We start from the raw sequence: 21,763 nt of genomic DNA, 5'->3' as shown, positions 1-21,763 counted from the left end.
TAAATGATTAAGAGAGAGCCAGGTGTGGTGGTGCATTCCTTAGTCAACACTTCACAGGTAGTGCCAGGAAGATCAGGGGTCCAAGGCTACCCTTGAAGCCAAGGTCAGCCTGGTATGTATGAGACTCTGTCTGAAACAACAGTAAGATGCTCAACCTGGATTTGGTTCATGGGACACAATTTCGAGTACTTGTTAATGGATGATAGCAGCAGTGTCAAATACTGAGGATGCACCAACTACACCATAGTGCAGCAGCCTCTCTGGTTACCTACAGGGATACTGGCTAGAGACCTAGAACAGGCTGCTTCTCAGACAAGTCCCCCATCCCCAGACACCATGGAGATCGGTCCTAATTTCTCCTGCTGTGGTCTGTGAATGAAACTTGCTGGCTGGGCCAAAGCTGCCTATGCTATCAAAATCAAAACAACAAAAATCTAGTACTTGGTGGTGTGTCAAGAACTCCCTGTCATTGTGTGAGTGATAAAGCCATGGGGCCTGCTGGCTCATCACACCCACAGGCTCAGGGCTTTAAAGGAGCATCATAGCTTTACTGTAAACACATATTTCCTCAGAAGAGTCTAGGAAAAGCCAGAACAGAGTGCCCACATGCTCTGAGATACACAAGTCAAGTAAACTGGGGACAGAGAGATTAAATCCATCGGAACATAGACAAAAGTCCATCCACTTCGCTCTGGCCCACACTTTCAAGGCAGCTGGAGAGGCCATCTGAGAACCCAACAGGGTTATACTTTAACAGGTCACTGTAGATAAGAGCTGTGATACTGCTTATGAACTCTCAGAATCTAAATAGTAATATCAGCACTGGCTCCCATGGGGCCTCTTGGGACGACCATTTCCTGGTTCTTCTTTTTACTTAATTGAGTTTAACATACTTATTTTTGTTTAGTTGCTACACTACAGAAAGATTTTGTTTTGTTTTTTTTTTTTTAAAGCTGAAGTTAAAAAACTAACTAGAAGAGCCACACTGGAACTATAGCTTAAAAGGGCTGACCTAGTTGTATGCTTCACAAGGATATCAAAGGTCTCTATGGAACACGGCCCCACAAAACAAGAAAGGGCTGGGAGTACAGAGTGACGTTTAAAGACCAATTTCCCAAGGGTTGTACATCCCACATGTCTTGGGCAAAGTTCAGAGAGGCTAGAGCAGGATCCATTTCTGTTCTGCCTTAGAAACCATGATAAGGATAATCCCAGACTTAGTGGCCCCCACACTTTCCTGTGCAAGGAGGGAGCAGAGCTGGGAGACAGCTGGACAGTGTTTCTGAGCTTTAGCATCAAGTGCAGGAAAAGAATGTGGACATGCAAGCAAGTGTGCATGCTGCTAATCGCTCGTTTTGATACTTGCGGTACTTTGGCGAATGTGCTTTTCACATTTACACTGTAAAAGTATCAGTTTATGTTGACAGCTTAAATTTAATCATAATGTCTTAGGATTAAGGATGGAAGACAAGATTTAACATAGTTAAAAGAAAGCTAATATTTGGTCCTTTTAGCATGGATACTGTTGTAGTGTTTAGGGTCATTTATGAGGTGTGTGTGTGTGTGTGTGTGTGTGTGTGTGTGTGTGTGTGTGTGTGTGTTTTGAAGGCAAATGGATTTTAATAGCCCTTCTTTCTGTGGGCAGGAGTAGTGGGTGCATTGGACCACTCTCCAGTTTGATGTTGCCAATCACTGAGATGGGAAGTCCACCCAAATGCTAAAGCACAATCCTCCTCTGAAGCCTGCAGGCTTAAGCAGCTCATTCCAGTAAGTGGAAGCTTGCAGTAAACTTTGGAGTGAGGAGGAGCTTGAGAGACTCCCTAGCTCTCTCTAACTTATTCTTCCAGAACTCCACAGGTTCTATGTAGAGACGAGCAACAATTTTGGCCATAAATGGCAAGGAGAGTATAATTTTCTTATAGTCTTTCAATCCTATACTGGTTTCTTCCATAACTGCTTCCTCGTTCTCTCTATCTTTCCCTCCCTCACATCCTTCATTGTAAGTTTCTTGGCAGTTTAGCTCAGACAATGACCCAATATCTAGAAAACTTTTGAAGCTGGTCAATACTTCTGTGGGTTGATGGAGGTTTTTGTGAGTCAGTAGATCAGACTTTGAAATGTTAGGACTTCAGTTTGTGCTCAGCTACTGAATGCCTCTGTGAAGTTTTCTTTGCTCTTGTAAAAGGAAAATTGTTAATATTGAGATGTGTTGCCACTAATGCCACTGATTACTCAGGAAAACACTATGCTTCTTCCCTTCAGGGGTGTGTGGTCCACCACTTGGCTAGTGCAATGTGGCACAGTAACGTTTCCTTATGCGTTCCCAAGCAGGAGTACCACAGACCAAGAGTGTATTGTCCCAAACATAGAAAGACTTGCAATCAGAATAATAAAAAGTATAATGGCACAACTGTGGCTTTAAATAACAGGCTTATATTATGACAAATATTATATATAAGACTATCTTAAGAGCTAGTCGAACCTCAGAAACATTGGCGGCTCATGCTTGAGTGGTACCCACACAATGCAGAATTGCTATCTGTGGTAGGCTCTATCATCATGCTTTCAGATGTCACTCAAACTTCCCATGTAAATGTGAAGGTTCAGGGAGAGGGAGATAAAAGCTCAAAAGCAGAGACAGGAAAGCATGGGCTAGTAGATGCTATTTTCAAGTAAAGTCAAACTGATAGACATCTAGATGCAAACAACACATCAGGTTACAGTTAGATTGATTACAGTCACTGCTGTCCTTGTTTAGACAGAGGGAGAAGAGAAGAAAGAAGGAGCATTCAGTGGGCAGCAGATGTGCACTGGAACCCAGGGTAGGTGACAGGCTGGCTGTTCTCTATCCTACCATATAAGAAGATGGGTGACAGAGCACATTGCCACTCAGCAGCTGAAGAAGACTGAGCAGATTACCCCACTTACCCAACTCATGAATGCCAGAATCAAGACTTTATAGTTTACTGAAAAGGCAATTCTCTTTTGGTTTGGGCAAAAGTCATACAGACTGTCAAGGTAAAAGGATGATGTTATCATTACAGTCTCATTGGTCCATTTGCCAACCTGAAGGGTTTCTGCCAACCTGGAGGGTGTGTGTGTGTGTGTGTGTGTGTGTGTGTGTGTGTGTGCTCACACGTGAGTGATGGAATCCAGGGTCTTGTACATGTTAGGCAGGAATTCTATACTGAGCTATGCCACATCCTTAAGAAGACCAATTTTGTGGTAGCTGAAATGCTAAATCTCTGGGAGAATAGAAATCTGGTAGCCCTGCCCCTTCTGGGGATGCAGTGGGGGAAAGCAGCCACAAACTCAAGAAAAAAAACCACATCTTCCCATGTGGAAATTAAGGGAGCAGAGTAAACAAAGAGGCCACTTGAGGAAGCAATGCATCATGTCTTGCTTCAGGGAATCTTGGAGGAAAATGTAAGAGAGAGAATTCCAGGGTTTGGGAGTGAGGACTCGGGTAGGTCTTTGGAAACCATCCTACATCTAGTGAAAGCTATTCTGGGTTAGGCAGAGCTCAGCTACTGAAGTGGAGATTGAACAGTGTCCCCCAAATTTCACATCTTTCTAGAACTACAGAGTGGAACTTTATTTGGAAACAGGATTTGGAAAGTCTAATTACTTAATGATGTTGAAGTGCAACAACCAGGATTTAGGATGAGCTCTATGTCCAATGATTGGCACCTCTTTTCTGTATATATTTATGGGCTACAACTTGATGTTTCTGTGAGTGTACCTGATGTGGAGAAAACGAGACAAGCTGAATAGCATAGCCATAACCTCATCTCTTTGTGGTGAGGATATTTAAAATCTGCTGACTTAGTGTTTATACTAATCTGCTGTCCAGTGACTGCATCTATATGTGAAAATAAAGGGCCATCTGGACACAGAGACAGGGAAAAAAGCCAGATGAAGACAGGAGCAGAGAATACGGTGAAGCTGCCACAGACTAAGGCATGCTGGGGACACCAGAGGCTCAGAGAAGCAAGTCACCAGCCTCCCAAGAGCCTTTAAAGCCAGTGCCTCTCAGAAATCCTGATGCTGGACTGCTGGCCTCCAGAAATATGAGGGGAAAAGCTTTTTTTTTTTTTTTAATATGGCACCAAATCTGTAGGACTTTATTGTGGCAATACAAAGAAACCACACGCAAGTAACAAGCATTTAGCAGCAACAGAAATCCATAGCAACTCAGACACACATGACCTTGTTCTAGAAATACTCTCTAACAGTCATCACTTAACTCATATATCCTATTCAGAGCATGAAGAATGGGAATTGGCAGCAGCCAAAGCCTATGGCCATCCTAGCTAGAGAGGAATGAGTGGCTGAGACATCTTCTCAGATGACACAATAAAAGACATATTGCATTCTGGATCAACGGGGAGGGGACTGATGTTTTTCCAGCATGGCCCAGAGTTTCATACCAGGGAGCAGGCCTCATCCTTTGCCACAGCTCTCAGAAAGAGTTGGTCTTGTGTCACACGTTCATGAACTTATGTGTCCCTAGATGGGTGAGGCAATTTCAGCACACCTTCCTATATGCCAGGAGCAGCTGCCACCTTGAGCAGGGCCTATAGACAGTAAGAAATGGCCCAGATCTGGGAGCCCATTTGCCTCTGCTCCTGTGGCTCCTTGCACACCCTTCAACAACTTACTCAACTGTCAGAAGAGGATGGGAGTGGTGACATATACTTAGAGACCAGAATATACCACAATTTCCTCTAATTCAGCCATGTAAAAATGTGCTATTACCATTAGAAAACAAACCAAACTTTCCAAGTTTGGTGCCAAGATATTACGCAGGGCTGAGGTTGACATGGGAGAAATTTGAGATGAAAGTCTGAATCCTTTAGAAGCCCATGAGAGTTAAATGTTTGGTCTGTTGTTCTGTGCTCATCTTCAGTTTGTGGGAATGGAGGTGATGTGTGCTCCCTCAGCCACTCTCTGGCTTTGGTCTATGCCTGTGGTGGGGAATGCTGAAGTAGCCCTTCTGCTGGTCTCATTAGACATGAGTGTATGCCAGAAAAACTACTCGTAACACGAGTATCAGGCTTTATGCTAGCCCTTGCCTGCCATCTGCCCACATGTCCAAACCATCTCCATCTTTTTTGTTGTTGTTCTTGTTTTTAGAGACAGGATTTCTTCGAGAAACAGACCTGGCTGTCCTGGAACTCACTCTGTAGACCAGGCTGGACTAGAACTCACAGAGATCTATCTGCCTCTGCCTCCCAAGTGTTGGGATTAAAGGCCCATGCCACCACTGCCTGGCCAGAGTGCTTTTGTATGTGCTCTTAGTAATGATCACTGTCACTCTTGGAAGACCAGGACAGAGTACAGCAGGTCAAGGCACTTTGTATTACATGGGAACATTGACCCTGCTTCCTAAAGCCTGCCACTGGCTTCTCATTTGCCACAAGCTCCTCTTGTGCTTACCTTTGCAATCTGCACACACCAGTTGAGTAGGTACTGAGAGCCAATGTTGTCCTTGTGCTCTCGTACATAGTCCAGGAGGCATCCATAGGGCATCAGCTGTGTGATGAGCTGCACAGTGGAGGTCAGACAGATGCCCAGGAGGCGGCATACATGAGGGTTGTCCACACTGGCCATCACGTAGGCTTCCTGTAAGGCAAGGACAACAGATGTATTACAATTGCTTCGTGGCAGTGACTGATGGGAGAGATACATGGATCCCTTTCCAGGTAAAAAAGAATGACTTTGTTTTGCATTTCAAACTGTGCACTCTGTACATACAAGTGTCAGGGACATTTATGTGAGGCTCTGAAATGCCACTACACTGAGGGAGGCAGACTCTCTGTAGGTGTTGCATGTTGGAGGTCTGCTTGACAAGAAAAGACCCAAATGGAATTTGCTGTTAACAACGCATTGATGAAAAGGGATCCAAGCCATCCTGATATGTCAGAGTTTAGGGACTGCTAGTAGCTTCCTTGAGGTGACCCTCCACTCTACACCCTATGGCTAATGATGCTGTTTGGGTTTGGATTTCAGTGTGTCTTGGACAATGACTTGCTCACTTCATCAGAAGCCCTGGTCACAGGTACTGTAGAGACCCTATTTTGCAGAAGAGATCCCTGAGCCAGCAGGCAGTCTAGAGGAAGATCTCCCTCTCAACAAAGCAGACTTGATTCAGACTAAATGGTGGGAAGGCATTTGGGTCATGAAACCTGCCCACCACACCCCTGAAAAGATCAACTGGAGAAGTGCTTTCAGTGTTCCAGTCCCAGCCTCTGAAGTGGACAGTCATGCATCAGGATGCATATATATATATTCCAGAAACATCCACGTATACCCCCCTACACTCACACATGTATGCTGCAGTATACAAATCTCTTTTACATTCTCTTTCCATTGCCTGGCCTAAATTTAAACTGGAAAGTATATGGAAAAATTATTAGGCCGTGGGATTGCCAGAAAAGCACGAATCACGTCTCTCCTCTGGGTCTGGGAAGCTGTACAATCATAACAGCACAGAAATCCTCTGGCTGTGCCTATTTTCTCAAGATGTGTTTGAGATTTGGGCACATATTGTATTCATTTTAGAGGGAGAGAAAAACATCTGCAAAGTGGAGCAGTTTGAGAAGCTCAACTGCCATAGGCTGACCATGACTGGGACAGGAACAGAGCAGGGGGCGTGGGTGTCAGGCCACACAGAGCCTGGAGCCCTGCCAGTTGGTCCTGCTAAAATGTGATAGACAAACAGAGCTGGGCTGTCACTTCCTGCCCACACTCAGCACAATGGGAGTGTTGTGTAGTCGTGTGTGCACGTTAAAGTGAGCTTTGTTCTTCCCTGTTTATGTTGGAAGTTGGGAAGGTGCGTTGTGACCCGCAGCAAATATGCCTGGTATCCCTCAACACAACAGTCTCTGAACCAGCTGCAAGCAGGCAGGGAGACCCTGATGGCATCTGTCCCAGTCCCACTGCAGGGCGGTCTGTCCCTGAGGCTTTGGTGACCCTGAAAAGCCATTATTCGTCTGTATTGTTGATATGACATTTGGATCCTTCCTTGCTGTCTCACTCATCTCTGAATTATCTGTTGTGAATGAGGGCAAAGGGTTCCAGGAGATGGATGCTACATTCCTTGAGAAGCCTAAGTCTGAAGTTGAAAGTGAATGGTAGCAGGTCTGCGAGATGGTTCAGTGTAACGGTGCTAGCTGTGGAAACCTGATGACTCAAGTGTAGTCCCTGGAGCCCATGGCCTGTGTAGAGGCATAAGGAGAGAACCAATGCCACAAGTCATCTTTTGACCTCCTCACACGTGCCGTGAAACATACATCTCAGGGCATTCCATTACTATGTGCACATGCATATGAGCTCATGAGTGTGTATACATGTGCTCATGCATACACACACACACACACACACACACACACACACACACACAAACTCACATACACATAACCAGTTTTAAGAAAAGTGAAAGGGTGGGACCCCTGACATTTAAAAATCTTTACCACTTGATTACATTACTAAAGGCGCCATGACAGGGGAGCTGGACCACAGAGTATGGGGTTACTGGAACCATTTATAAGTGCATGTCAGTCTTTAAAAATACGTTCATAGTGGGCTGTTCTTGTGGCAATGCTGACTGATGTTATGCTTAGTGCCCTGTTGAAATTGGCCTTAGAACCACAGGCCGTGCTTCCTTCAGCAGAAATCAGTCCCTCAGTGCCCTCGCCCTCACTGAGCTTTCCAGCAACAGCATACGGGCCTGCACAGAAGATGTTCTGAGTGTCTGGCAGTTGCAGCCTCATGACAAGCAACCAGGAAGGCCTCAAGGCTATCATGCACTACCTGCCACAGCCACAACAGCGGGCACACAAGGACAAGACCAAAGGTTACAAAAGTGAAGCTGCAAGGGCAATGGAGAGAGGAAGGGGTCCAGGAGCAGGAGTGGGGCAGGGTCCTTCTGACGACGGGTGTACTTGACTTCTATGCCTGCAATATAGTCACCTCTAAGCACCCCCGTCCCACCCCAAGCACATCTCCTGCCTCCTTTGTGGACCATAGCTGTCATTCAGAATATTTCCAAACTGTAAGCTGTCCCTATATTATTGCCTATAAACACTGCTCAAATCCACATTATTGGTATAATTTCTTAGTGCATCCATAATGAATTAAAGCACCAGCTAAGGAATCAAGGTTGACAAAATGATTTGTTTTTAACAAGGATAACTGATAGTCTATAAGTAAAAAGCCTTCTCAAGCCACTGTCCTCCTGGTTATATGAATAAGACTTGGCACTGATTCATAAGCTTTAAAATGAAAGATGATTTTGCTTGACAGGTGTATTGTCAGCATGCACGATTCTCTATGACACTGCATTCATGTACCATCTTTCACAGGAATGGGCAGCGTGGGCTTCCCTAAGCTTTCCTCTTTTCTTTTCAACCTTGTGTCTTAAAATAAGAATGATTTTCAACATCTTATTGGGAGCCCTGGCTGTACCGAAGTGGACCCTATCCAATTCCAAGATGGTCTCTTTGTATTATCCCCTTTATAGTTGGGTTCAGCCCCATCGTGAGCTAAGGATAGGAGAAGTAGGGGGGGGATTCAGTAGAATTCAAAGCAAGAAGATGCTCTCATAGAATGCCCTAATGTCTCCAGAAAGTGACAGACAGCAACAAGGGAGATGACAGTTAAATTAGTTGGGAGAGGTCTCAGAAGGTGGGGTGACAGTCTGGAGGCTTCACACTGTTGATCTCTGGCATCTTTATAAAAAGCCATTGCAAAGATGTGCAGACTCAGCAAAGGAACATGAATGCTCATTTCCGACATTGTGACTCACTTCAAACCTCAGCCATAGAAATCTGAGCAGTCTATGCCTCCATTCCCTCTGTAAAATCTGGGCTGTGGGTGCATCCTGCAGTCACTGTGGTAGCTAATACACACTAAGACATTAGCATCAAGATTGGCCCTGGGAGAAGTATGGTGATTCCAAACTTTGATTCTTTGGGGTGTAGGGGTAAGGTGAGGCTTAGAGAAACTGTATTTTCTGTATCAGGAAGGATGAGAAGACATGAAAACTGAATGTTTATGATGTAGTGATGGAAACCATTTAAAATCAAGCAGGAAGAAGAAGAAGTACTTTCTAAGATCCAGAAAGTGTGGGAAGCTTGACATAAAAAGGGACTCACGTCAAGGATTTCCTTGTTGGCTTTTGGAGATGTGGCTTCTCTTAACTCCTTGATGGCTACAGGAATTTTCACTTTCTCCCCTTCTGGAATCCAGAGACCCTGAGATGAAGACCAAGGCTGATGTTAACCCGAAATCATCATGCCAAGCAACATGTTACCTTGTGACTCTAATCTTCAAGGGCCCTGTATTGCAAAATCAGCAGTGCTGGGATTCATTATATCTTAGAGGTTCTTAGCTATCAGGCTCTAAGAATTAGAATAATATAGGTTAAAACAAACAAATACCACTCCATATCAGAGAAGTCTTTCATTATATAACTTGACACAATGCAGAATCAACTGGGAATATTTAGGGGGGGGGGCAGAAAAATTGTTAAAAGCCAGAAAACCAGAAAGTCTGATGTGAAAGTTTTTCCCCCTAGAAATGGATGCATAAAAAAAGGAATATAGCAGTATCAATAGACATGCTAAGGGTGAAAATGTCATGGAATCCCATCTCCAGAGAAAGAATGATAGGTAGGTAATGACTTCTGAGAGAAGAATTAGCTTCTTCCAGAGATGAGTTCCCTTATTGGTTGTCCAATGCAGAGAGATCAGCCTTGAAACCATATACACACAAATAACAAAAATGGAGGCATATGGTTGTATTTACATATTTGTCTCTCTATATGGGTATACACACATATATATTTGTATTTAACAACAATAATAAAAAAGGAGCTATGAACTTGAGAGTAAGAGTCATGGAGAAGGTAGAGAAAGGGTGCCTGAGAGGGGAGAAAGTGATGTAATTATATTTTAATTATTTAAAACAAACATTCATATAAAACTTCCAAAGGGTTTAATGGCCCACATCTGCAATCCCAGCACCATTGCAAGATGATTGAATTTAAGCTCTGTCTGGGATATATAGTAAGAGCCTATCTGAAAAAAAAAACTAAGAACAAAGCAAAATGAAATCTCTGCTTGAGCTGCTTCGGATGAGGACTGTCTTCCGTGGTCTTGGATATTTGAATATGGGTTCCCAGCTGATGCCACTATCTGGAGAATTGTAGGTATGGCACCCTCTCTGGAGCAAGCACATTATTGCAGGTGTGATATGAGATTACAATTCTCACACCATTTCCAGTTTGTTCTCAGTGCTTTGTGCTTGCATCTGAAGATGTTAGTACTCATCTCCTTGCTTCTGTCATCAAGCCTACAACTTGTGGCCATGCTTCCCTGCCATTATGGACTTTAACCCTCTGAATCCGTAAGCTAAAATAAAGTCTTCTATAAGTTTCCTTGGTCATTGTAATCATCATAGCGATAGAGAAGCCAATATAGCTAGTTATAAGGGCAGTATGGATCATTCAGAATTCTAACTGGAGTCAGACATTATAAAAAATAGTTCTAGAAAAAGCAGATTGAGATGTTCATTATATGGTCTATTCTGACAGTTCAAAAAAAATGCAAGAGCTATGTTTCTACCTGCTCCACTCCCGACCAATGCCTCTATAGTGGGCAACAACATCTATGAAAATGTTTTGGTCTCACATTGCTAACAAAAAAATTCTTTTCAATAGCCTGGAGTAACACTGCAATATCTATACCTTCAGCAAAACAGACAGATGTTGATTTAGTCACCAAAATGCTGAGGAATCTGATTTACCCACCCAGGGTTGGAGAACATGGCAAACACTAGTTCACAGGGCTAGCAAAGACCTGTATGTTTCCAGGGATGTTACCTTATACACTGTGCCAAATGCTCCGGAACCCAGAACTTTGATCTTTTTGAATTCTGTTTCCTTTAAGATCCTTAAGAGGGCTTGGTTGGGAGCTTCTCCGCTGGGTGTGAGAGGTTCCACAAGCTGCAAAGGAGAAGGGAGCAGAGCTGAACTTCTAGCTCTGCATTCCACAATACGTGACAAGCAAGGTAGATGCATTGAGAGCAAGAGTGGCCAGCAGCCAACAGCATGTTGACATGCCTTAGTACAAAACACTCAACACACATGTCCAAAAGGAGCATGCACCTTTTCCTCGGAACTTAGTAATATACAGGAGAAACCCAGGTCCTCTGATATAGCTGTTTAACAAAACAGTTATGTTCGAGGACTGGATTTTCTGTCCTGGCAGACTGTTTCCATATCTGTTTCTATCTCAATCAGTTTTAATTGAAATACAGTAGCAAGGAAAATGTTAAACCATAACCATCTGGATCATCTCTGGAGCCCATAACAGTAGTATGTTTATGAAAGCCAATGGCTTCTAATGCAGGCTGGACACAGGTGTTGGCTAATTGCTTAGCATGCATTCCATAGGGAAGTCACAAAGGAACAACCACTTGTGTGTAGTGGCACTTTCCCCCAAATAACATCTCAATCATGGGGGCTTACTTTCCTAGATACACATACAGGAGCTACCCTTTAGGCAGGCCTCCACTCAGCTTTGTGTTTTGAAAGACAATGCCAAAAACATGAATGTTTTGTTGAATGGAGATACCAAAATGTAACCGATTATGTGTAATTGAACTTTTTTTTCTGGTTCTTCCATTATAACAAATAATTCACAATGGTAATTATCTGCTATGATTTCGGCAAGTGTCTATGAGAAAACTACATGTTAAAAATGGGCCATGACGCCATTAAGAAGTAGTGGGACCTTCATGAAGTTGAGCCCACAAGGAGGCTTGGTGATTGGGGTAGAGGTCCAGTGGGGACAGAAGGGTACTAGTTCCCTCTCCCTGGGGATTCAATGTGTCACACCATGCACTCCTGCCCTAGCCCCGTGGCTAACCCTGAACCTCTTAGAGGCAAAGTAACCTCTTCTTTTTGCATGGATTATTGTGAGCTCTTGTTGTAGTGATAGAATATTAAAACACCGGCTAATATATAACATTCTACACTGAAAGTTTTCAGAGGAAGCTCTTTTCTCTTTTGCAGCAATCGAGGGTCATGAGGGTCATGGAGGACATGAGGACGTTACTGATCCCAAGGCAGCCAGGATTCACTGCTCACCTCTCTCTCCTGAAGCAGGCGGCGTAGTGTGCGTTTTCGGACAATGTGGCGCCTTCTCATGAACAGGCCAATCCCAAGGGCCACAACCACTATGAATAGGAGGCCACCCACAATCCCAGTGGCAATGGATGGGATCTTGGGCCTGGAATGAAGTTGAGAGATAAGAGAAGGTGAAATTGGCATTTCACACATGTCCTGCACCTTTTCGATACATAGGTAACATTTAAAATTATCTAAGAAACCGGGATGCTGTGTGGCTTCCAGACACAAAAGGACTTGGGGCTAAATTCTAAGACAAGGTTTCCAACATTCTTAGTTTCTTTGCCCCAAGTCAATTACTTTTTTTCATTTTTTTAAAAAAAAATTGAGGTCTCCACAGGGCCAAGAGTTGGTGGCATATGCTTTTAAAACTATCACACAAGACAGAGGCAGGCAGACTTCTGTGAGTTTGAGGTATACCTCTTCTGCATGGTGAGTTCCAGGACAACCAGGGCTACCTACATAGCGAGACCCTTTCTCAAAACAACAGAACAAAAAAAAAAAAAAAAAAAAACAAAAACAAAAACAAAAAAAAAAACAAACAAAAAACAAAACACAAAAACAACAACAAAATAACAAAATTGAGGTCTCATCTAAACTTCTCTCATCATGATAATTATTTTTGTAATCTATCAGTGAAGAAAAATATATTATATAAAGCATATGCTATATAGAATTAAAAAAACAATCCAGACATCAACACCACTGTTTAATTTTTATTTTTGAGAATTTCATATGTGAATACTGTATTTACGTCATCGCTAATCCTCCCATTTCCCCTCCAATTCCCCCCCCCCGTGTGCCTCCATTCCCTCTCAAATTCATGATCTCTTCTTTAATTGTACACACACACACAAAGAGTACAGCCATCAGAGTTCATTTAGTGTTTTTCATATGCTCATATGTATTGTGTTTAGGGATGACCACAGAAACTGGATGACCTATCATGGGGCTTGTCTCTGGATAAAACTGATTTCTCCTTTTAGGAGTCATTAGTTGCCTTTAGCTTTTTTTTTTCCTAGGGGTGGAGATTCTACATCCATGTTGGCATGTCAGCAGGTACTGTCATTGTGCAGGTCTAGTTTAGACAACTATATTTTGAGAATGCAGCTTTCTTTCATACACAGAAGACAATAGATACCCTGGTCCTCTGGTTCTTAACAATCTTTCTTTCCCCCTTCCATGATGTTCCTTGGACCTGAGGTGTAGGGTTGTGTTGTGGAAGTTAATACTTCTTTTTATATTAATTTGTTTCTTGTCCTTTCTAAGAGAACATTCATACAATTGAAAAGAAATAGACAATTTTCTATGGCCAGGTTAGGAGATCTTACACAAACTGAGATCTCTCATAGGGTCCTCTACTTTCATTGCTATCTTTTTATGAATGAACTCAATGGAAGTAAAAACTGACCCAGTTTAAATATCAAAAGCATCATTGTTGCTTTAAGTGTTGCCCTGATATATCCTCAAACCCAGGAATGCATTCACCTCTCCACTTCACCAAGGTGAAGTCTAATTTCAGAAAGATGAAATATCAGAAGTCCTGTCTTCAAGCTCACTAAGGACTATCTGAATTAATGCTACTAGCTCCTAATCTTTAAGGATTCTTTCTCACTTCTTTTATGGTGGTGCTAGGCTGAAAGTGTATTATCCTTAAGACTCTACCTCCATTTGAGTTCCTGGTAAATTTATTTTTATTTTCAGGTTAACGAATAGCAAAAAAATTGTTATCAGTGTTATTTACATATAGATAAGGTACCAAAGTCCTTGAAGACCTGTCTTAATTGCATCACCTGTACATCATGAGATGGAATACATTTCCTTCTCAGGGAGTACAAGTCATTTCCAGAGCTATATACCAAACCCCCCAATTTAATAAAATTAATGAGTTTTCACAATAAAAGTTAAACTCAGAATATACCAGGCATAATTTGTTTCAGAGAATGTGTTAAATGAAAAGCAACAGTAGCAAAGACAGGTAACCAGTTTAGAAGAGAAAACAGTTATCCAGTTTAGAAGAGAAAACAGTTAATAAAGAAATGATTACAAAGAATGGTCATTGACTATTTTCAAGGCAGGGATTGTATGGAAAACCATATAAGATGGTCACAGAGGTTGCTTAGGAAGACAGGAGAAGCTCTGCTGGAACTAAGTAACCTTGGAAGTTCAGAAAGAAGGTAGGATTCAAAAGGGTCTCATGACTAAGACAAGGCGTTATTTGATTTTATTGTTTCAGTGGATGTTAGAAGGGACAGACCACCATAGGAAGAAGTTAAAGAAGAGATGGTAAGGGAAGGGATATTTGAAATTATATCCAAAACTGAGAGATAAGCCTGACTATCAAACAGGTATTTTGTAGACACTCTTAATTCTTCACTAGATCCTGTTGGCTGATGATATCACTTTTGCACGATGGCTGCAAACAGAAATTAATAATTTCACTTTTCTCAGGGCAGCATTTTGGTCAACAGTGGAAACAGATCAGAAACAAAATGTTGGGGGAAGTTTACTGTCTTTGATGAACAATGTTTCAAGAAGGAAGAAAAGAGAAAATGCCCAAGGGTGGAACTTTGTCATCTAACAAAACAAATTATTCACAGCATGTTTGTGGCACAACCACCTGGGCTATACTTAAGACAAGACTTAAGTGAGGCTGCTGTTTCTGCAAAGCTAGAAACAGATATATGGAATGAGTTGGTCCACAGTGTCAAGTTCTTAGGGAGCTGGCCCTAGTGTTGCCCATCATCACTGACTAACCAAATGGACACAGGGTAAGAGGACAGAACCAGAGACCTGTGGCTGGGCCAGAGGATTTGGAAGAAACTCAAAGGCTAGAAAGAAAGCAGAAATGACTTCTGGTCATTGATCCCAAAGGTTTACCAGATTCAAAGTCATGGTACACACCTTGATGGACATCCTTGAAGACCTGGTCCAGCACATCTGTAGGAAAAAAACACAGACATCTTTTTCATTCTACTTTATTGGCATTTGACAATTTTCCACATTGTCATAAAGCAACTGTGATAAATTACTCTTTTATAGCTATAACCACAGTGATCTCAAAGTTGGGTAGTTACACATTTTAATACATTAATTCAGTTAACATTTTTGTTCATTTAGGCAGAAAATATTCTTGAGTGATTCATTAAAGCAGCTAGGTCATGGTGTGTAGAAGACTGCAGATAGATCCATATCTGTTGCCACGTACAAAACGTAAGTCCAAATGGATTAAAGACCTCAACAAAAATCCAGCTACTCTGAGCCTCTTAGAAGAGAAAGTGGGAGGTATCCATGAATGAATTGGCACAGTAGACAGCTTCCTGAATGTAACACCAGTAGCACAGACACTAAGATCGACAATTAATAAATGGGACCCCCTGAAACTGAGAAGCTTCTATAAGGGAAAGAACACAGTCAATAACACAAAACAGCAGCCCACAGACTGGGAAAAGATCTTCACCAATTCCACATTTGACAGAGGGCTGATTTCCAAAATATACAAAGAACTCAAGAAGTTAGTCACCAAAACACCAAATAATCCAATTAAAAAGTGGGGTACAGAACTAAATAGAGAATTTTCAATAGAGGAATCTTAAAATGGCTGAAAGACACTTAAGAAAGTGCTCATCATCCTTAGCTATCAGGGAAATGCAAATCAAAACAACCCTGAGATACAATATTAACTCCTGTCAGAATGGATAAAATAAAAAACACCAATGACAGTTTATGCTGGAGAGGATGTAGCAAAAGGAGAACACTCCTCCACTGCTAGTGCGAGTGCAAACTCACACAGCTACTTTGCAAATCAGTATAGTAGTTCCTCGGGAAAATGGGAATCAGTCTACCACAAGATCCAGCAGTTCCACTCTTAGGCATATGCCCAAATGATCCACATCCATAAAACAAAGACATCTGTTCAACTATGTTCATAGCAACATTATTTGTAATAGTCAGAACCTGGAAACACCCTAGATGCTCCTCAACTGAAGAATGGATAAAGAAAATGTGGCACATTTACACAATGAAGTACTACTCAGTGGGGAAACAAAATAAAATAAAAAACCACAATGGAGTCTTGGAATTAGCAGGCAACTGGATGGGACTAGAAGAAGCCATCCTGAGTGAAATAACCCAGTCACAAAAAGACAAAAATAGTATGTACTCCCTCATATATGGATTTTAGACATAGAGCAAAGGATCATCACCCTACAATTCATACTGCCAGAGAAGCTAGGAAACAAGGAGGACCCTAAGAGAGACAAACATGGTCCCCCACAGATGGGGAAAGGGACAAGATCTCCTGAGCAAATTAGGAGCAGGAGGGCAGTGAGAGGAGAGGGGGTTAGGAGAAAGAGAAGGGGAGAAGAGGAGGGGAGAGAAGAACATGAGAGAGTAGGAAGATTGAGTCAGGGGGAAGAATAGAGGAACAAGAAAAGAGATACCATAATATAGGGAGCCATTCTAGTTTTAAAGAGAAATCTGGCACTAGGCAAATGTCCAGAGACCTACAAAGATGACCCCAACTAACACTAAGCAATAGTGGGGATAGCTGGGAGACTATCTTACATGCTCTTCCCTGGTAATGAGATCGATGACTACCTTAAATGCCATCCTAGAGCCTTCATCCACTAGCTAATGGAAGCAGAAGAAGACAACCACAGTTAACACTGATCTAAACTTCTGGAATCCAGTTGCTGAGAGAAGTGATGAGCAAAGGGGTCAAGACCAGGCTGAAGAAACCCACACAAATAGCTGACCTGAACAAGGGGTAGCTCATGGACCCCAGACTGATAGCTGGGAAACCAGCATAAGCCTGACTCAGACCCTCTGAAAGTGAGGAGACCTGAGCAGTTTAAGTGATGTCTGACAGTAGAAACAGGATGTATCCCTAGTGCACAAATGGACTCCAGAAGCCCATTCCCCATGGAAGGATATTTCCTTAGCCTAGAAACACAGGATAGGGCCTAGGCCCTACCCCAAATGACTTGACAGACTTTGATGATCCCTCATGGAAGGTCTCACCCTGGGGAGTGGATGAGGGATGGGATGGGGGGTTTAATGAGTGGCATGGAAAAGTAAGAGGGAGGGGGAACTGGGATTGATATGTAAAAGAAGAAAAAAAAAACAGAAAAAAAAAGCAGCCAGGTCATCAGTGAAATGTAACACCCCAAATAGTTGCCACACAGCTGGCACCAAATGCCTGTAAGGACAGGGAGCAGTATGACAAAGACCATATTTGGAATTACTCAAGACAGGAATAGGTTTTAATCTCTACCTTCTGATTTTCTTGGATTTTTGAGGGTTTTCCCCTCTGACTCCTTGCTATAAAATAAAGCCATGTGCAATGCCTTTGGTCCTGCATTCATAAACCAAACTTGCTGGCATTCCATCTATAAGTAGTGGGCTACACCAGGAGGCCTGGCTGTTTCCTTGTAGATACACAAAAGATAGTCAGAGAAAGATAGGAAGCCTTCTCTGGTGTCACTTAGGCTCTCCTTCAAATAGGATTTCTGGCGGTCTGTTTATTGTTGAATTTAAAACACCGGGAGCCCACGCCTGCTGAGGGGATTGACAATTTGGACAAGCTGCTTGATTTCATACAGCCCTTGAAAGCTACACTGGACAATTGCCATTGATTGTCAACAGGAAGCTGTGATCAGTGAGCTCAGAGGGAAAGAGTAACCAGTTCCCATGTAACAGGATGACCAACGGGGACAGTGACAGAACAGATGCTGCAGAAGGGAAGGATTGGGGCATCACAAGATTCAGGAACCAGTGGGGAAGCTGACAATGTACTCCCTTGTGTTTTGCCTTTGGTGGAAAGTCAAAGAGGTCATATCATCTACTTCTGTCATATTCTGTGTCCCACTCAAGTCTTTCTTCATTGCAAGAAATTTATAATTACAATTGCACTGGGATGTACAACTGAAATGGACAAATTCTTGTGGAACTCTGTTTATCAGGGTAAAAGTGTCAAGAAAATATCCCTTTAATATGAAAGTAAGGTTCAATGTAAAGATGTATGTGCCTCAAGTGTCCCTGCAAATTCTGAGATGGGCACAGTTGTGGCTCTTGGAGTCACGTAGGGTCCTTATGGGTAATCTAGCTCTTAACATGAGTGGTTCATAAATTGTGAAGATCTCTGAGTCCCATAAAATATTTCCTTCTCCATGAAAACAGAGAAAGCACCACCCAGTACCCTCTCTTTGAAAATTAGAGTGTGCTTGATAATATATACATCATAAATTTTAACTAGAGAAAGTTTCCCTCATTTTCATTTGTCCCCATCAACACTTCACCGTATTTTAAAAGTAAATATATTTCAATCAAACTATTCTATGTGATTAATTATTTTGAGATAAAATACAGGTCATAAGAGCAAGACTATTTAAAAAAATATATATGTTCTTCATCTGATATAGAATTAGGAAAAACATCTGACCAACTGACAAATAAAAAATTTTAATTTACATTATAAACAAATTTCATCTTTCGTTATTTGAAAACTATCTGTTATTCAAGGTAGAGACTCATATTGACAATTCCTCCTGCTTGGTGACTTCTGAGGTTCCCGTAGGGCCAACAGTACACAGTCATAGACAGAAACATACACACATACTTATTTCCAAAACAGAGAAAAGGGAGGTGTTCATTTATTGTATACCGCTCATGTAGTAATGTTTTAAGGAATCTGTTCCAAAATTGCTTATGCAAAGAATTGGCTAAGTTGAAAAGGAGCAAAGTGTAATTCTTACAGGCTCTGCAGATGTTATAAACTGAACAATGTAACCAGCATGGTGAAACACACACAGGGAAAATTGGACAATGTTAAATTACTACCAAAGAAATGGTAAATTCCAGGACCCACACCTGAGTTTTAGAACTATTATTTTAAAAGTACAGCAAGATAAATGGAATTTCAGACCAAGGCTATCCCTAATGTTGAAACATTGTTATCCTACCCATCACCATCAGATGTTGGCTTCCTTTACATAATCTGAGACTTTTGGACAGCTACATAACTACCACCACCACTATCTCCATCACCATAACCTTATCAATATTACCATTACCCACATCACCATTACCACCACTATCCACACCACTACCACCACTTTCCATATCACCATCACTACTATCTACATCATTATCATCCACACCATCAGCACCATTTACATCACCACCATCACCACTATCCAAATTGTCATCACCACCAGTATCCACATTGCCATCACCACTATCCACATCATCACCATCCCCATTAACACTCATTGTTCATTAGTGCTCACCCAGCTTTAGTCACTACTTTAAGTGTTTTACAGATATTGACTCATGATCACAAAATCCTGTAACCTGAATTATTTATCATTGCATTTTACAGAAGAATCTAGTTAGATACACAGCACATAATAGCCATATAGTTGATAATGGAGAGATCCAGGGAAAGAATGAGAAATAGATCTGAGTAAGAGTGAAGATTTTAAGAAACACAATGAGATGTATAATATATATCCTGATTCTGTTCTGGTTAATGAGTGTAATCTGATTCAAATCTTAATTTATAGTATTCCAGTATATCAGATTTATAGAATCAGAGCACTTCAGCTAATTCTAGTCAAGTCTACATTAATTAATGGTGTAACAGCTTAAAATTAGAGCAGATTTTGAAAAGGTGCTTTGGAGCAACATCTCAGGAAGAGTTACTGTGTGTGTGTGTGTGTGTGTGTGTGTGTGTGTTGTGTGAAGTCTAGAAGTTAACATCAGACATTCTTCAAACACAACTGCTCCTTTTTAATTCTCTCACTGAAGTGAAGTTTACCAACATTTTGGCTAGAACGGATGGCCAGAGAGCCCTGGGGATCTTCTTGCCTTTGTCTTTCTAGTACTGGGGTTACAGGTGTTTACTGTCATTACTCCTGGCTTTTTCTACATGAGAGCTGGTGATCAAACTAAGGTCCACATGATCGAATGAAAAACATGTTACTGACTGAGACAGATCTTTCCCCACCCCCAGTCCACACCATCCCCATTCAAACCTTGTTTATACAGAGGGCAAAGAGGTGAAACTTGACAATTGTACCCATTACTTTTTCCTTTTGGCATATGTAGTTCTAAGGAACCTGAGACAAACTTCTTGAGATGCAGAGTGATATTCTTACCAGTCTAAGAACTGCCAACCAGCACATCACTCTGCCACCACAACCACACAGTTGGAACTTCTTAGGGCCCTGGCTAAAATACAAACCAATATAACCCACTGCCGAAAATTTCACAGACATTTCCAGTGTACAAATTTTCATATGCTATTGTAGGTGACTGTGCTACACTTACCCGTAGGTACAGTTTGGATGGCAGAGGTGGCAGACATTATTGGCATCTGCATACTTCCAAACTAAGGTGTTGTTCTCCCCCATGATCCCAGCTGGGCAGGTCTTGACACAGTGTGGGCCGTCAATGTAGTGGGCACATTTGATGCAGTTGTCTGGTCCCTGAACCAAGGTACAGAGAAGGTTACCAATCATTTCTTTCTTTTTTTAAATGGAAATAACTTTCTATTCATAATATTTACTGTGAGGAATCAAAAGCCATTATTATTATTAATAATAAATTATTATTATTATTATTATTATTATTATTATTATTATTATTATTATTATATGTGCATGCATGTCTGTGTACCACTTGTGTACCACTGGTGCTCACAGAGGTCAGAAGAGGGCATCAAATCTCCTGAAACTGGAGTTACAGGTGGCTGTGAGCTGCCATGTTGGTATTGAGAATCAAACCTGGGTCCTCTAAAAGAACAGTTATTGCTCTTAACCACTGAGCCATCTGTCCTGACCCAGTGGGGAAGGTCTTAAAATATATGACAAGTTCTGTGATTGTCCTTACCCCTATGCCCATGATGTGTTTTTCTGACATTCCTGAAACAGATTTACTTTCTTTTAATTAGCTAATTACGTATGTGTGTGGACGAAACTGTGGAGATGAGGGGACAGCTTGTGAGAGGTAGCACTTTCCTTCTACCATGTGAGTCTCAGGGATGGAATGAAAGCAACCGGGCTAGGCAGGAAGTCCCTTTTCCATTATGCTGGCCCTCAGATTTACTTTCTGCTTACTATACAAAGCAATTTGATCTGTGTGCTATAATCTGTTAAGAAAGGACAGATGTTATTTGTTTTTCCCATTCTCAGTCACTCTAGTACAGCAAAGTTGTATGAAGTACATAAGGTATTCATAGAAAAAGCATACACATTTATTTTTATATAAACACAAATTAAACTACATTATTTACTGTATTTTAACATTATTTTAAGATATTGTAGACATAGTAGTTGTCAAAGTCACCTTGATTTGTTTACATGTATTTTATATCCTTATTTTTCTTGCATATCACATTTGAAGTTAAAAGGAAGTACTGAGGGAGGCCAGACTTTGACTTGCTGAGGCACATGAAGGAAAACCCCCTTTTGTATTTCTCCAGGGAAAAGAAGGTGGCACATGGCAGTGCTGGCTGCAGAATGGACTGTGAATGTGTAGCATTAGACCCTGTCTGTAAAACTTGGAATG

At 41.7% G+C, this 21,763-nt stretch overlaps 1 protein-coding gene across 2 annotated transcripts in view; it reads right to left on the bottom strand.

The window, feature by feature from the left end:
- The window catches only part of Egfr (epidermal growth factor receptor), a 172,597-nt gene that overhangs the window by 12,198 nt on the left and 138,636 nt on the right, over nucleotides 1-21,763 (bottom strand). For both annotated transcript variants that reach the window (XM_051200645.1, XM_051200646.1), the window contains exons 15-20: nucleotides 20,525-20,682; nucleotides 15,098-15,133; nucleotides 12,155-12,296; nucleotides 10,886-11,008; nucleotides 9,159-9,257; nucleotides 5,440-5,625 (exon numbers count right to left, since the gene is read on the bottom strand). In XM_051200645.1, coding sequence (XP_051056602.1) covers nucleotides 5,440-5,625; nucleotides 9,159-9,257; nucleotides 10,886-11,008; nucleotides 12,155-12,296; nucleotides 15,098-15,133; nucleotides 20,525-20,682 — 744 coding nt within the window. The remainder of the gene's footprint in view (nucleotides 1-5,439; nucleotides 5,626-9,158; nucleotides 9,258-10,885; nucleotides 11,009-12,154; nucleotides 12,297-15,097; nucleotides 15,134-20,524; nucleotides 20,683-21,763) is intronic.

This window comes from Phodopus roborovskii, unplaced genomic scaffold, assembly GCF_943737965.1.
Source record: "Phodopus roborovskii unplaced genomic scaffold, PHOROB, whole genome shotgun sequence".
Lineage (NCBI taxonomy): Eukaryota > Metazoa > Chordata > Mammalia > Rodentia > Cricetidae > Phodopus > Phodopus roborovskii.
The sequence above is the reverse complement of the archived record's forward strand: the minus strand, read 5'-3'. Positions and strand labels throughout refer to the sequence as shown.